Genomic DNA, 13,768 nt, shown 5'->3' with positions numbered 1-13,768 from the left:
CAAAATGTATACTTGTTGGTTTGTCAATGCGATTTTTATTAATAAACTAATATATCTCTATTTGAAATTAGTAAAATATATGCATCCTCAATCAATTTACACAGTGATAATCTTTATATTCACAAAAAAAAAAAAAAAAAAAAAAAACAACTTCTTGAAACACATCATATATGTATCTAAATAAGTAAATTCATCATATTTTTCTAAATTCATTAATATTTCTATTTTAATATTTTTGTTTATTCTACTCAAAGATATCGATTACATATTATAATAAAGGTAATTTATATATAATTGTGGGGAGAGGATTGGGTGCTGAGTAGTGTAAATATGATTATACATAATTATATTAATTATATGATTTATAAAATAAGTTAATATAATAATTTTTTTGCACTCATGCTGATTAAAATCAACACCCAATCCTCACCATGAATGTTAAAATACTTTTGATTTTTATAAAAAATATTAATTTTCTTTTGTATTTGTAAAAGCAAAAATGAAAATACAATCTTAAAACATTTTTATTAACTGCTAAAATATTAGAGTATACTTTTTTATTCTATTTAAAAAAAAATAAAAAAAATAAATTGTACTTCTGATCCAAAGGAGGAAGTTTTAAACAATAGAAAAAGAAGGATGTCAGGTCACCTCCTCGCAGATGGCATGATACTAAAAGGCTTTATTTGTTGTTGGGAAACATGATGCGGTGACATCTATAGCACCGAACCCGTAAGGTAGAGAAGAAAAACTCTATTTATTTATTATATACTTTGTGAAGAAGAATTGGTTTGAAATCATGTAAATAATTTGATACTCTATTTATTACTTAATGTTTACATCTCTGAGATCGCTATCAACACATAAAAAGGACGTAATATCCACCATGAACATATAAAATAAAAGAAGATCATACCATAAATCGAAAAAGGAAAGAAATAAAATGAATATCTTCTAACAATTGGACATCCAGGTTCACTTCTTTCTTTCCACTGCACGCCCCAATCTAATCACTGTATCAACTTCGAGAAAATGACATTGCTGCCTAAATGATAAACACTCAAAACCAACCTAAAAGAACCCGGCTCGTCGTCCCTTTCTTTTATAGCATCTGCAAAACACTAAGTCAAGCAACTGCAATTGTGCTGACTGCGTTCATTTTGTGTGGATATATATGCCCCTTGCCTGGAAAATAATTAAAAGAAAAAAATAATAATACAATGCGCAGAGCCTGTGAACACACCCCTGCAAAAATTTCTAGTTCTCTTTCCTACAGAAGCAGCATCCGCTAGCCTAATCTTCCAGCATCCTTGTTCACTAAATCTGCTCCGCTAACATATCTAGCAACAAAGGTTATTAGTCGGAATGGTGCACCAATCAACGGGGCATCCATAAGTGGGACATCAGCACTCTCATCGTTTTCTCCCAGCAACATATTAGTTTCCTCTACATCTTCATTTTCATGTAATGGAATTTGAACAATTTCATCCCCCTCCATTTCTGAGGTTGTTACTCCAACACCATAACCATCACTTAAATTCATATGTTCTCCATTCCTCTTATCCTCAACTATGCCATCTTCCAGGGATTGGTTGCTGCCCAAGATTTGCACCACCTCGCTAGCTTTGGACTCTGAACTGGTAACCGGGGCGGTTCTGTTCCCATCACAATCTCCGACAACCAATGCTGGAGTGAAAGTGGAGCCATCACCAGGAATAGCTCCATGAAGGGAGCCAACAGATGAAAAATGCTCCATTCTTCTCACCTCTCCTTGGTCGTGCTTGGCATGCAACTCATTCACCTGAATGAAAATTAGTAAGTTATTATCATAGCTTAGCATGAAAAATATTTTTATTCTATTAGTATCAAAGGCATAATCCAACAACCAATTGAATCATATCCCTACGAAAAGCTGCGACAGCCAGTTCCACAGAATTAACTCTTTGTGGGGAGGAGAGATTATAAAAATAAGGAAAAACAAGAAGAAATGTGGATAGCAAACCAATTTCCAAGAGCTCAAAATATACCCCCAAACCATGAAAAAAAACTAATAATCCTTAACCAAGTAATATAAACAGCAATCCATAGACTAAGCCCGTGATAGATAAAGATAAAACCCTAGATAGAATACGGCCCAGCTACTTCACCTCCTTTCTTCCTTCTAGTGTAGGCAGTTAAACCTTTATTAGACTTCAAACTCTGGCTCATATATCAACATCATACCATTTCAACAAGCAAGCTCTGAATTCTACGCAACCAATATCTAAATTAGCGTTAGTGCAGCTTCTATTGTAGCAACTATTTTTTTTTTGGATCGTTTTCAACCCCATTAACCTAAAAAAATGATAAGCCTAAGGTAACCATCTCCATAGATCTTAGTCGTTAAAGAAGGGTAGGGTAATAGTGGTATGTGGGATGGTGTCCGAAAGTGGTGTCAGTGCTCTGCCCATGATCTATGCAGCTTGTGAGTGCCCATCAGAGCTGCGGTGCCTTAATCTCGGCAAATTTCTAACCCAATTTCTGATCAAATGTTAGAACCCACTCACATATCTTTTAACAGTGAACTTACAGTTTTCTCCAACTCTTACCACTTTCAATTCTAGGTCAGTAATTTTGGTAGTGTTTAGCATCCCTCCAAATCTAACAGGTTGGACCAAATTGATGGGACTAGAATTTATTGATCAGCAAAAATACCCTTTGAGAGGGAAGACCAACCACGAGAGAGAGAAGGAAAAACTAAAATGCAATGGGGATATCCCGCCAACATCATAGGGAAGAGAAAACTAACAATCCTAGAGCAATTCATGGGCTAAGCCCATGATAGATAAAGATAAAACTGTAGATAGAATTCAGCTCAACTCCTTAACCTCCTGTCTTCCTTCTAGTGTAAACAATGAAACCTTTATTAGAAGTCAAATTCTGTCACATATATCAGCATCATACCTTTTCAACAAGCTCTGACTTTTCCGCAACCAATTTCTCAATTAGTGTTAGTGCAGCTTCTATTGTATACTTCATCTCCTCTTCCGAACCCTGAATGACAAAAATGCATATACCACAACGTTAGTAATGTAACACGCAAAGTATACTACCAACTCAAATGAGCAGAATTCATTCTTCAAAAGACAACATACCAAAAACAACAAACAAGTGAAAAGAAGCCAGAGAACACAGGAAGTCCTCTTACCACTTTGTAGTTCATAGAGGAATTCGAAATACAAGCAGAGCTATCAAGATTTGTAATCTGTGACCTTAGCTTGGAAATAACTTCTTGCAACTGTTGTTTTTCTTCGGTGACAATCCTCCTTGTTTGCTCCAATTCTATCACCTATGAAACTTTAGATTTAATTTCCAGTATAAAAATAAATAGAGATTCCTAGAAATACAGTACTACAAACATAGTTGCATTTTTCACATTTCCCAGACCTGAGGAAATGAATCTGAATAAAGGAGAGCACTGGAGAAAATTAAGTATGTGAGTAGATTTAGCTTTCTAAATATTAATTTATGCTTCTATAGCTTTTACCTGAGCTTTTAGTTGTGCCTTCTCGTCAATCAGGTTGGCAATTGATTCTTTTGCTGTGTTCTGTCAAAAATGTTCAAACCCCTACATAAGATTAGTATTAAATAAAGCATCAATTGAGTCAAGATGATGAAGTGAAGGTTGTCTTAATTCTTCATTATATATGTGTGTGTGTGTGTGCGCGCACACACACATTAAACCAATTTGAATATTTTGAATCCATAAAAAATTGTGGGTTCTATGATCAACCTACATGCTTTATCTCACACTACAGTGCTTTAGGAGGACTTGGTGTCTGAGCAACTGTAGAAATTATTAGTCAAATATGCAAATATGTTCAATTTGGTGATATTAGTATGAGGATAAATGCTACCAATGGCATTACAAAACCAACTGCTTACCTGACGAGTTATATTATAATTGACTATTAACTGTACTTTAAAATGCTCGTATAAATTTATGCCAGAAACTAGCATTGGGTGTGTTTACTTGTAAAATTTTACTCCTAGGTTTACTATTCCAACTTTTTTTTTCCTAAAAAAAAATCAAATCAAACACCCAATTTTTATTTATTTTATTATACTAAAATCAAATTTTATATTCAAAACATTACATCAATACATATTTATATTACATCAAACAACTATTTCAATTCAAAATTTTACTATTCAAAATCAAAACCTCACAAGTAAACATACCCATTGTGTTTTTTTGCTATTGAATAACCAAAATAATAATTCAATCTATGAAGAACGCCTCTAACTTACTCGCTTAAAAGTTATAAGAAAAGTGATCATGTTTTTGTCCATAAGATGCCCATATATCTTAATTTGAGTTCGCTTAGAACACTGATCGTGTTATTTCATCACTTAATTGTGAGTTCTTTGAGACACTGGAGTTAAAAATGGAAGACTGATAAAAAAGCAGTTTCCAGATTTGACCTCATTCTGGATCCAGGAATCTCTTTCTCTTTCCATCTGTCTGATCTTTTCTTGTAAATTACCCTGTATTTTAGCAACAGGTTAACATATTCAACAGCTTATTTTGTCTTTGTTATGTAGACCTAAGCGTCAGGAGTTTAAAATAGAGATCCAATCAATATTTATCATTATTTTAGTCGAACATTGACTCGATTTCACCTCTTGTAAACTTAAAGCTGCAGTTTCTTCCTTCATACTTTTTATTTTCTCTTCAAAACGTACCTGCAAGATAAAAATTACAAGCCTCAAGAATTATGGCATAAACATGTTTAAGAGAATTGAACTAGCACAAATACTAACAGAAAAGCGCAAACTCAGACATAAAAGCATTGCTGGTGGTGCCAAAACTAGAGCTGTAAACGAATCGAACAGAGTCGAACTTGTCATGTTTGAGCTCTAAGGACTCGAGCTCGGCTCGTATTAGTTCGTTAAAAGATACGTGTTGATATTTTTATTTAAACTCGGCTCGTTTAATTTTTTTTTTGGTTCCTGTTCGGTTCAGCTCGGCTCGTTAAGAGAAATTTTATTTTATTTATTTAATTTTTTAAATAATTTTTTTATTATTAAATTTAAATAGAAAATAGAATGAAACATAATATTTATAAAGATATATATGCTTATTAAATATAATATTATTAATTTAATTTTTCTAATAAATACCGGTGAACGTTCGCAAATAAGCTCGAGCTCGTTCGTGAACATAACGAGCCAAACTTTATGTTCGTATTCGGCTCGTAGTTTAATAGACGAGCTCTTAGCGAGCTCAAACGAACTGAATCAAGCCAAACTCGTAAATTGTTCGTTTGTTTTACAGCTCTACCAAAAACTGATGATGACATAAAACAAACAGTGTGCAGATTTGAAAAGATAAAGGAATTTAGTAAATTTCACAAATTGATGAGTGTCACATCTTTCTGTATCCATAAATGCTTCAAAGCCTCCGGATGTAAAATTTTTGTCACTAGAATCTAGACTGGCTAAAATACAACAAAGCCCTTGCAAGACCCAAAGAGAACCAATGAAGAATAACTCCGGCCAAAGAAAAAAAAGCAAACTTAAAGGGTTTAACCAATGAAATAATCTTCTACTTCAAACTTAATATAATTATGCGGTCCCCCTTTCTAGTCTAGTGTAAACCTTGAATTGAGTAAAAACTATTCATGACTTTCAAAATGTACAGAAACTAAGAGAAAGTCTAGGATAGCATGTAAGTACGGACAGTAATGCTCAAGATATCTATGATACATGGTCTGATATACAAATTCAAAACTAACCACTTTCTCAATCAATGCATTATTCTCCTTTTCCAACTGCATGAGTTTCTCTTTCAGGATAGTCTGTAAAGAACACATTTGTCACATGCGGTTTCTCTTCAGACTTGTTTGTAGAAGCATATAATTAAGAAACTCAATTAATCCAAAAACAGCTTTAACATAGGCAAACATCAATTTCTCATAATTCACTACCTCATTCATCATGGAGCCATACTTTTCATTCTGTAATTGTTGAATCTTGACATTTTGACTAGCCTATTAAAACCAAATATAGCATCAGCTCTTCAAGGTAACAGGTGGCATAATAATAATAATAATAATTAATTATTATTATTATTATTATTATTATTATTATTAAAAAATAAAATAAGTAATTAATATACTGGTAATTCAACAACTTATGACCACTTCTCTTAAGGGTGTGTTTATTTGGGAGACTTTCCCAAACTTCCACTATTCATCTAAATTTTTCCTCCCAAAAAATTAAATCAAACACCTATTTTTTATTTTTTATATTATACTGAAAAATCAATTTTACATTCAAAACAACACATCAACACCTATTTATATCACATCATACAATTACTCAAATCCAAAATTTTTACTATTCAAATCTCAACTCAAAATCCAAACCCCCAAAAACACACACCCTAAATTATTTTCATCGTTATGCTTCAGCAACTGGTAGATTTTCTCTTCAAGGAAAGCCAGTGAAAGCAGATGACAAACTATTTTAATGCAGAGGGCTAGGGAAGCGATTAATAAACACAATAAGTATAGGAACCTCTTTCTCTGCAAGTGCGTCTTTTTCTGATTGCAGTTCTTTAACTTGCTCCAGGAAGCTGGTCTATGTAGATACGGTGGTCAACAGTTTTTCACAAGTTTGTTAAATCAGTAATGATTAAGTACACGCTGCAACACATGATACATGTGGGATTACCTCTCTGTCCAGCCTGAAGTTTTCTCCCATTTCAGCTAAATTTCTCTGTGCACAAAATACAATATCATGCAACATATAAAAGTAGAGGTACAAAAGGATGTAATTGGTACTTTCTGAACCGGTAAGAAACCTCAAGGTGTTTCACTAAAAGATACAGAAAACAAAATTGACCTACTCCTTCAAAGCAAAAAGGAAGGGCTCCTTCCTTGTCCGCATCCAAGTGTTCTCCAACATCATCCTGATCATCTGTAGCCTGTGCAATCTGATGATAATTATTATCTTCTCCCCTCTCAAGAACATTGCTTTGACTGTTAGAAGCTGACTCCCTGGTATCATGAGTTGCACTTTCTATTTGTTTAGCAGCTTGTTTACTCCTTTTTTTCTTGTTTCTCTTGTTCTTCTTGTTCTTGTCTACTTCCATAAGGTCTAAGATCGAACACTCAGGGTATCACAACAATTGTGCACCACGCTCTACCTGCTGTATGCTGAAAGAACATGTCTCAGCAACAGGCATTATATAATAGACTTATTTTCTTATAATATTCACCGAAATAGTGACAAGCGTGACTTTCTACAAAATAGTAAGCACATTAATTTGTGCAAGCTCAAAAATAAACGAACAAAATAGCACAAATTGATGGAAGGAACTTAAAACAATGAGATGGACTTACACACACATACACATCGTTTTAAAACTTAGAACTAGTCTCATCAGATGAGATCCCTCAAAGCTCCAGCTAAACAAAAATAACACCTTTCATACATCTAATGCAACATTCCGTGTTGGACATCTACATCACTACATACAGGTCGAACGATATCAAAGATTAAGTGCACGCCTTTACTGCTGGCACAATACCCCCGAATTAGGGAATAAAAATAAAAAAAAAGTAAAAATTGAATTCCGCATTTTAGCCTGAACGGATAATGAATTCAAAACCTAGATGAGAAACGGGCACTGCGCATCCAAAAGCAAATCAAAGCAAAACAAGAGATGGCGCACAAGAATACATACATTGAAATGAAGAAGCAGCTTTGGGAGATAGGTGGGTCAGCCTTCCCTTCGAAGAATTTGATTCATGCCGGAGAGAAAATAACGAAATTAGGAAAGCGTAGCAGAACTCCCACGCCCGCGTCTACACAAATACTCACTCCGTGAGAGAGAAATCAAGAACTCCTTAGAAATAATCTAAAGTTATCAAAATTTATTACTTTTCATTAAAAAAAATATATATATATATATTAAATACTATCACAATAATTTTAAAATTTTAAATTATAAATTAAAATAAACTATTTATAAATATATTTAAGATTTATTAATTAATTACATTTTATCTATTATATTTTAAATTTAAGTAGGAGGCGCAGTTAGTACATATTTTTACTTATTTAATATTCCTTTCATCCACTTACAAAGTTTACAATTTTTTTTCATTTTGGGTTATCCAATTATAAAGTTTACATTTTTTTTAGTAAGTATAGACCCCATCCATATTACTCGTACCCTTACTTTTAAATTTATTTACACAAATACCATTATATTTATTTATACAACTTTTTTTTTTAAATAAATACAATTATTAACATTTAAACACAATACTTAAAACTAAAACACAATTATTAAAAATAAAAGCCAACAATTAAAACTAAAACACGTTTTCTAAAATAAAACACAATATTTAAAAACAAAAATTAATTTTTAAAATTACAATAATTATCTGAATCTTCATTCTTGTCGGTCCTCTCTCGCTCTCCTAGGGTTCTCTCGCAATCTTCGTCTTCATCATTCTATCGGGATCTTGGTTCCACCGTCGCCATCGACCACCCGTGCAAAATCGCCCAAATCGCGATCGATCGGAGGATTTATCAATGGATCCTCATCCGGCTTCACCCGTCGACCTTGTTCGGCAGTCGCCTGAGAAGCCATATTCCGATCTTTCACTCTTTGACTCTGATCTTTACAGATCCATGGTGCTGGAGACGTACGGGATCTTCGACAGTGGGCTTGAGACCTTCGAGACGGGGGGCCGTCGGCTGTCTGTTGAAATGCCTTACTCTTGTATAGGCTCGGAATATTTGGCCTCCGAGGTGCCAGAATCGCCCCACCTATACTCCGGCTGGGTTGTGCCAGACTCCAAGGATGCCATTGTGTGTCCGTCGCCTGTTGTCGTTCAAAACGACATGGCCAAAAAAAACCCTTAGCTGGAATCGATGCTCGTAGCCGCAGTGAAGTGTTCCTTCAGTTCCTGAGGATTTACTATCCTTTTGCGACCACCTTGCATGAGTTCTCTGAGGTATACCTTATATGGTTTTTATTTTATGAGTACTTGGAGTTAGGAATTTAAATTTTAGTGGCTGAAATGATGATTTTCGTGTTAATTATGTGCAATATAGGTTGCTGGTTGTGTGTAGTGCATATTTTTCATGGATGACTTACTCTATAAGTAATGTACCATATATGTAATGCCCCGATTTCGGAATGTATAAAGTAATATTATTATAGCAAATAAATATTTGACAATAGTAATGGAATCAAGAAACTAATATTTTGGGATAAATTATATTCCAATTTTGTATATTAGTTATAATTAAATAGACTGTTAAATGGATAAATATCGATAAAATTAAAAATAAATATAAATATAAATATAATATATAATATATAATATAATAATAATAAAGGTAATGATGATGAAGATAATATTTATAATAATAACGTTAATAATAATAATATAATATAATATAATATATATAATAATAATATAATTATATATATATATAACAAACTTACCTGCGAAGCGAAGGAAGGCAAAGGAAGAAACGCGAAGGAGAAGAAAGGAGAAAAGAAAAGAAGAAAGAAAAAGATTTAGCCGTTCGATTTTGATTTCGATTTCGGTATTGTATTCCTTGTTATACGTAGAATTTAATTATGGATTTTAATATGAATTTCAATATTGGGAATATTAAATTAGAAATTCTTTAAAAAATTCATAACCGGCTATTTGGCTATTTGATCGACGAATTTCTTTAGCTAATAGCCTATTCGTAGTCCTAGTATTATATTCTGAGAATTTCGTATTGATCCGAGCCAAATTGAAAACGGCAGTATATCGCACCTGCCTGCTTGTTCATACCTTTGCGTATTTTTATTTAATAATCGGGCAATATAAATATTATGAGGTAGAAGGATTTTATAGCTAGAATATCATATTCTACTAAATATAAAAGTTTGGAGCCCGACGAGTTAATTATAGAAATTAGCTTTTGAATAAGCAGGTAGCTCCTGAGAATAAGCATAAAGCTCATCTGATTTGAGTAAATAATGGAACAGGTGTACGTTGGAGGAGATTTGGGTGAAGTTATAAAAATCCAGAAAGTATCGGTAGGAGGTAAGCAGTAGGGAATTAAATCTAATTTTAAGAAATTAGGTATTTATGTTGCATGTGATTCTGATTCTGATATTGATATGATATTATGTGGAATCATTTGGTCAGTGCATCTATATATGTATATATGTGTGTGTATCTGCATGTGTGAAACTTCGTTTTACGATATTTGATATACGTATTTGATCGTGTTGGTGAATTTATGAAAAGGAGGATAGGTGGGCCGTCTCACCAGCCCTTTTCATTAAATTCACTTATTGACATGCTGCACACATCGCACGATTTATCGGATATGTTTTATGGATCTATCGTTTAGTCGCCGTGTGCGGTAGTGCTAGGCGAGGGCATCATCTGGGGTTAGGATATTCGACCCCGATGTACCGTAACACTTTGGCGATAGTGGACGATAGTAGTCGGACAACTGGGTGACTTAGTCGCACGGTCATTCAAGGATTAGACCCATTGCAGTTGAGACGTATTTGGTCTAATCATGCGTGTTCGGTGTTGGTCCACTCATTGGAGTAGCTACTAGTGAGGTCTACCGGTAGTTTAGGATCAGATGCCAAACTCCAAACGCGATCCCGTTAGGGCGTGCGAGGAGGAGTAGAGTTTCCGGGTTTCCTTCGGGTGATTCCAGGTTGCACGGATTCTACTACGTTACACGGGGTAGGGCTAGACAGGAGGGTCCTATCTTCGCTATCACAGACTATGGGGTGTCTTGTGGTTAATGGCGACAACGCTCGACTATCTATGTATTGATTGCGGGAGTCGTATGGTGGGTATATGGGAGTGACCGGGTGACCGTTATATTATTATGGGTTTACCAGGTCCTTCCTTGAGCCGAGGATTTTCCGGCTATTTATTGATGATAGTCTAGTGAGCTGTTATTATGGAGCCGAGGTTATTCCGGCTGCTCACTTTGACATATGTATATGGGTATATGTGCATGAGTTGTCGATTTTGACATTATTGTTACATTATTTCAGTATGGGCATGGCATGGCATTTATTTTGCAAATGACGGAAATTAAACTCTATTTTCGAGCATGACATGGCATATTTTATGTTAGTTCTTAAAATGGATTTAATTCTAGACTGCTTTTAAGAAAAATATTTGATTCAGGTACGCATGGCACCTCCGGGACAGGGGACGTCTCGGGAGATAGAAAGACGGGCTGAATGAGTGAACTGCATCTGATGTATTATATGTAAATTCTAACTAGAAAAACCTCCCGTTTTGGGAGTATGTTTTTGTAAATATTTATAAACTATTTTTTTGGGAATAATAAAATGCTTATATAATTAATTTTAGCCTTAACACTGTGTTGTGGGGCCCGAAGTAGAAGGTGACGACCTCATGATGCAGTGTGGCGGTAGCATTTCCAGTATGAGCCAACTGGGGGTGTTACAATATATGTGCAAGACTTTTTGCATAACTAGCTTCCACTCGATGACGATTTTCTTCCGAGAGTGTCTCAATCGTGCATAGTTGTATCGGATGCTTACTTTATAAGTAATGCAACCACTGTGCATTTGAATTCATAGTCACTGCCCCCCTCGATGAAGGCTAACGTCTGAGAGTATATTGAATATGTTCTTTGATAGTCCTATATTGTATTTGGAGGCTTACTTTTAAAGTAATGCAACCACTGTGCATTTGAATTCGTAGGCATTCCGCCCCACTTGATGAAAATTATCTTATGAGTTACTGATTGTGCTCTTTGATGACCATATGATGCATTTTGTATTTGGAGACTTACTTTTAAAGTAATGCAGCCACATATGCATTGAAATTTGTACACCTCAACCCTTACTTGATGATGATTAGTATCTAATAGCACCCAATAAATGTCAATTAATTTGAGAGTGAGTTGATGACACTGTATGATGATAAATTATGAAAAGAGACATACAAAATGTTCCGCATATGCATATTATCCCATCCAAAGATTTGTTGAGCGTACAAATCGATTTAATTATCCTACAAAAGAGATTATTAGTTATTGTTTAAACAACCTCTCTAAATAGAGATGTTTTATAGCAATAATCATAACTTATCCCATCATTAAAAGCATGTTTTACTACACATACGCATTTATATATTGCTAAAACTCCTCTATATAAGTTATAAAGTCCTCCGGACCTTCCACTTCATTTAAGTCCATCAAATGATCAATACATGCTTTGATCATCTCATGGTCAACTTGAATGTCTTCCGGGAGATTCCATGACCTTCTCGAAAACTCTTTTTCTAGGTGAAGGATCTTATAATTGTTTATCCAAAATTAGCCATTATCTTGCCAAGACATGCTTGCAAATTTAGAAATACTGAGTTTAGAGCTGTATGTGAGAGCTGCTCAAATGATTTGTGAACTGCATTTGGTAACGGTGGGACTAATGGTGGGAATTTTTTTCCTTGATGAGAAGGGTTAACATGATGTGAGTATGATATGATTATCCCTCTTTGGGAGAGAAATGAATTTGTTTTGGAGGCTATTTTGTGCACTAGTTTTTATCTATATTCACTGTGATTTTTATTGTGTGATGCCATGATGTTTTATTGCCATTTCTACTGATATATTGCATTGTCTACTGATTTTTTCTTCTCAATGTATGATGTTATACATTTGTCTACTAATCTTTTTTCTAATTATGCACACTTTTTAATTATGTGAATTGTAAATTTAATTGTCTAATTTTAATTTTAAATCGGTAAATTTAATTGTGTAGTTTTAATTCTAATTACATTAGTTATTTTCTGCATTTTGTGATTTTTCTAGTAATTATGTAATTATCCCAGTAATTTTAATTATTCTATAAATTTGCTAATTTTTTGTACACTCTAGCTTTAATTAATTTTTTGTAAAGTGCATTAATTGTATTACCCCAAATTACCACTTAATTACAAAGCAAAAAAGTAAAAGTACCATAGGGGTGTTTTTGGTCTTTTTACATTAAATTTGTCATAACCTTGCAACAAGTAAATGTCATTTTTGTAAACAGACGGAAGAAGTATTATTTATTTTTCAAAAAATTCACATCAATTAATTTTTTATTTTTTATTGCAAAACATCAAATTAAATATTAAATATTTACTTTTGTTAAACTTTTAAATTTCTAAAAATTTCTATCTAAACAAATATATTTTCGGTATAGCTGCGAATTATCTGTATATTAAATGAAAAAAAAAGAAAAGAAAAAGTGATCAATGCTATGCAGGCTGCAGTTAGAGGTAGTTAATTCATCGGTACCGTGGTCATTGCGTTTTACGCGCTTTCTTATCCTTGTTCTTCTTTTTCTTCCTTGATTTTTCCCCACTCACACAAGTTTTGTATTCAATATTGATTTAAATAAATTTCTAGGACTTTATTGAATTTTTTACGAATTTATATAAATTTTGTAAGATTGTAAAATAATATTTTTGATAATATATATTAATTATATAAATTTATATTCAATATATTAAATTAGTTTTATATTTTTTATTATTTATATAATTTTTTTACATAAAAAATAAATACGTATAACTAAAATGAAATGACAATATATTATATTCGATAATTGAAAAAAAAAATAATAATAATACATATTTAACATGATAATAATATTATTTAAAAAAAATATATATAATATAAAAATAATAATTTATTAATATATTTTAAT

At 33.2% G+C, this 13,768-nt stretch overlaps 1 protein-coding gene and 1 long non-coding RNA gene across 4 annotated transcripts; one reads left to right on the top strand and one right to left on the bottom strand.

The window, feature by feature from the left end:
- Positions 1-802: 802 nt before the first annotated feature.
- LOC127252028 (uncharacterized) lies at positions 803-7,879 on the bottom strand. 2 transcript variants are annotated; one of them, XM_051276023.1, is made up of 12 exons: positions 7,733-7,879; positions 6,893-7,202; positions 6,718-6,762; positions 6,562-6,624; positions 5,970-6,032; positions 5,778-5,840; positions 4,663-4,725; positions 4,465-4,527; positions 3,527-3,586; positions 3,188-3,328; positions 2,944-3,033; positions 803-1,801 (listed from the first exon to the last, which is right to left on the bottom strand). In XM_051276023.1, the coding sequence occupies exons 2-12, from the start codon at positions 7,136-7,138 to the stop codon at positions 1,289-1,291; spliced, it is 1,410 nt and encodes a 469-aa protein (XP_051131980.1). In that variant the 5' UTR covers positions 7,139-7,202; positions 7,733-7,879; the 3' UTR covers positions 803-1,288. The 2 variants fall into 2 exon arrangements, with proteins under 2 accessions (XP_051131980.1, XP_051131981.1); XM_051276024.1 differs by having other exon boundaries at positions 6,893-7,195.
- A 471-nt stretch (positions 7,880-8,350) lies between these two features.
- On the top strand, positions 8,351-12,700 carry LOC127251917 (uncharacterized). 2 transcript variants are annotated; one of them, XR_007838980.1, is made up of 3 exons: positions 8,351-9,014; positions 10,052-10,109; positions 11,229-12,700. It is a non-coding gene; the product is annotated as an uncharacterized LOC127251917 (long non-coding RNA). The 2 variants fall into 2 exon arrangements; XR_007838979.1 differs by lacking the exon at positions 8,351-9,014 and adding an exon at positions 9,537-9,615.
- Positions 12,701-13,768: the final 1,068 nt, after the last annotated feature.

This window comes from Andrographis paniculata, unplaced genomic scaffold (assembly GCF_009805555.1).
Source record: "Andrographis paniculata isolate CXL003 unplaced genomic scaffold, ASM980555v1 Contig45END, whole genome shotgun sequence".
Lineage (NCBI taxonomy): Eukaryota > Viridiplantae > Streptophyta > Magnoliopsida > Lamiales > Acanthaceae > Andrographis > Andrographis paniculata.
The sequence above is the reverse complement of the archived record's forward strand: the minus strand, read 5'-3'. Positions and strand labels throughout refer to the sequence as shown.

Coding starts and splice junctions, on each gene's coding strand:
- LOC127252028 (XM_051276023.1), bottom strand. CDS start 7,138: ATGGAAGTAGACAAGAACAAGAAGAACAAGAGAAACAAGAAAAAAAGG. Junction 4,726..5,777: donor ATGCATTGATTGAGAAAGTG/GTTAGTTTTGAA, acceptor TTTATCTTGCAG/GTACGTTTTGAAGAGAAAAT. Junction 4,528..4,662: donor CAGCTTTAAGTTTACAAGAG/GTGAAATCGAGT, acceptor GCTAAAATACAG/GGTAATTTACAAGAAAAGAT.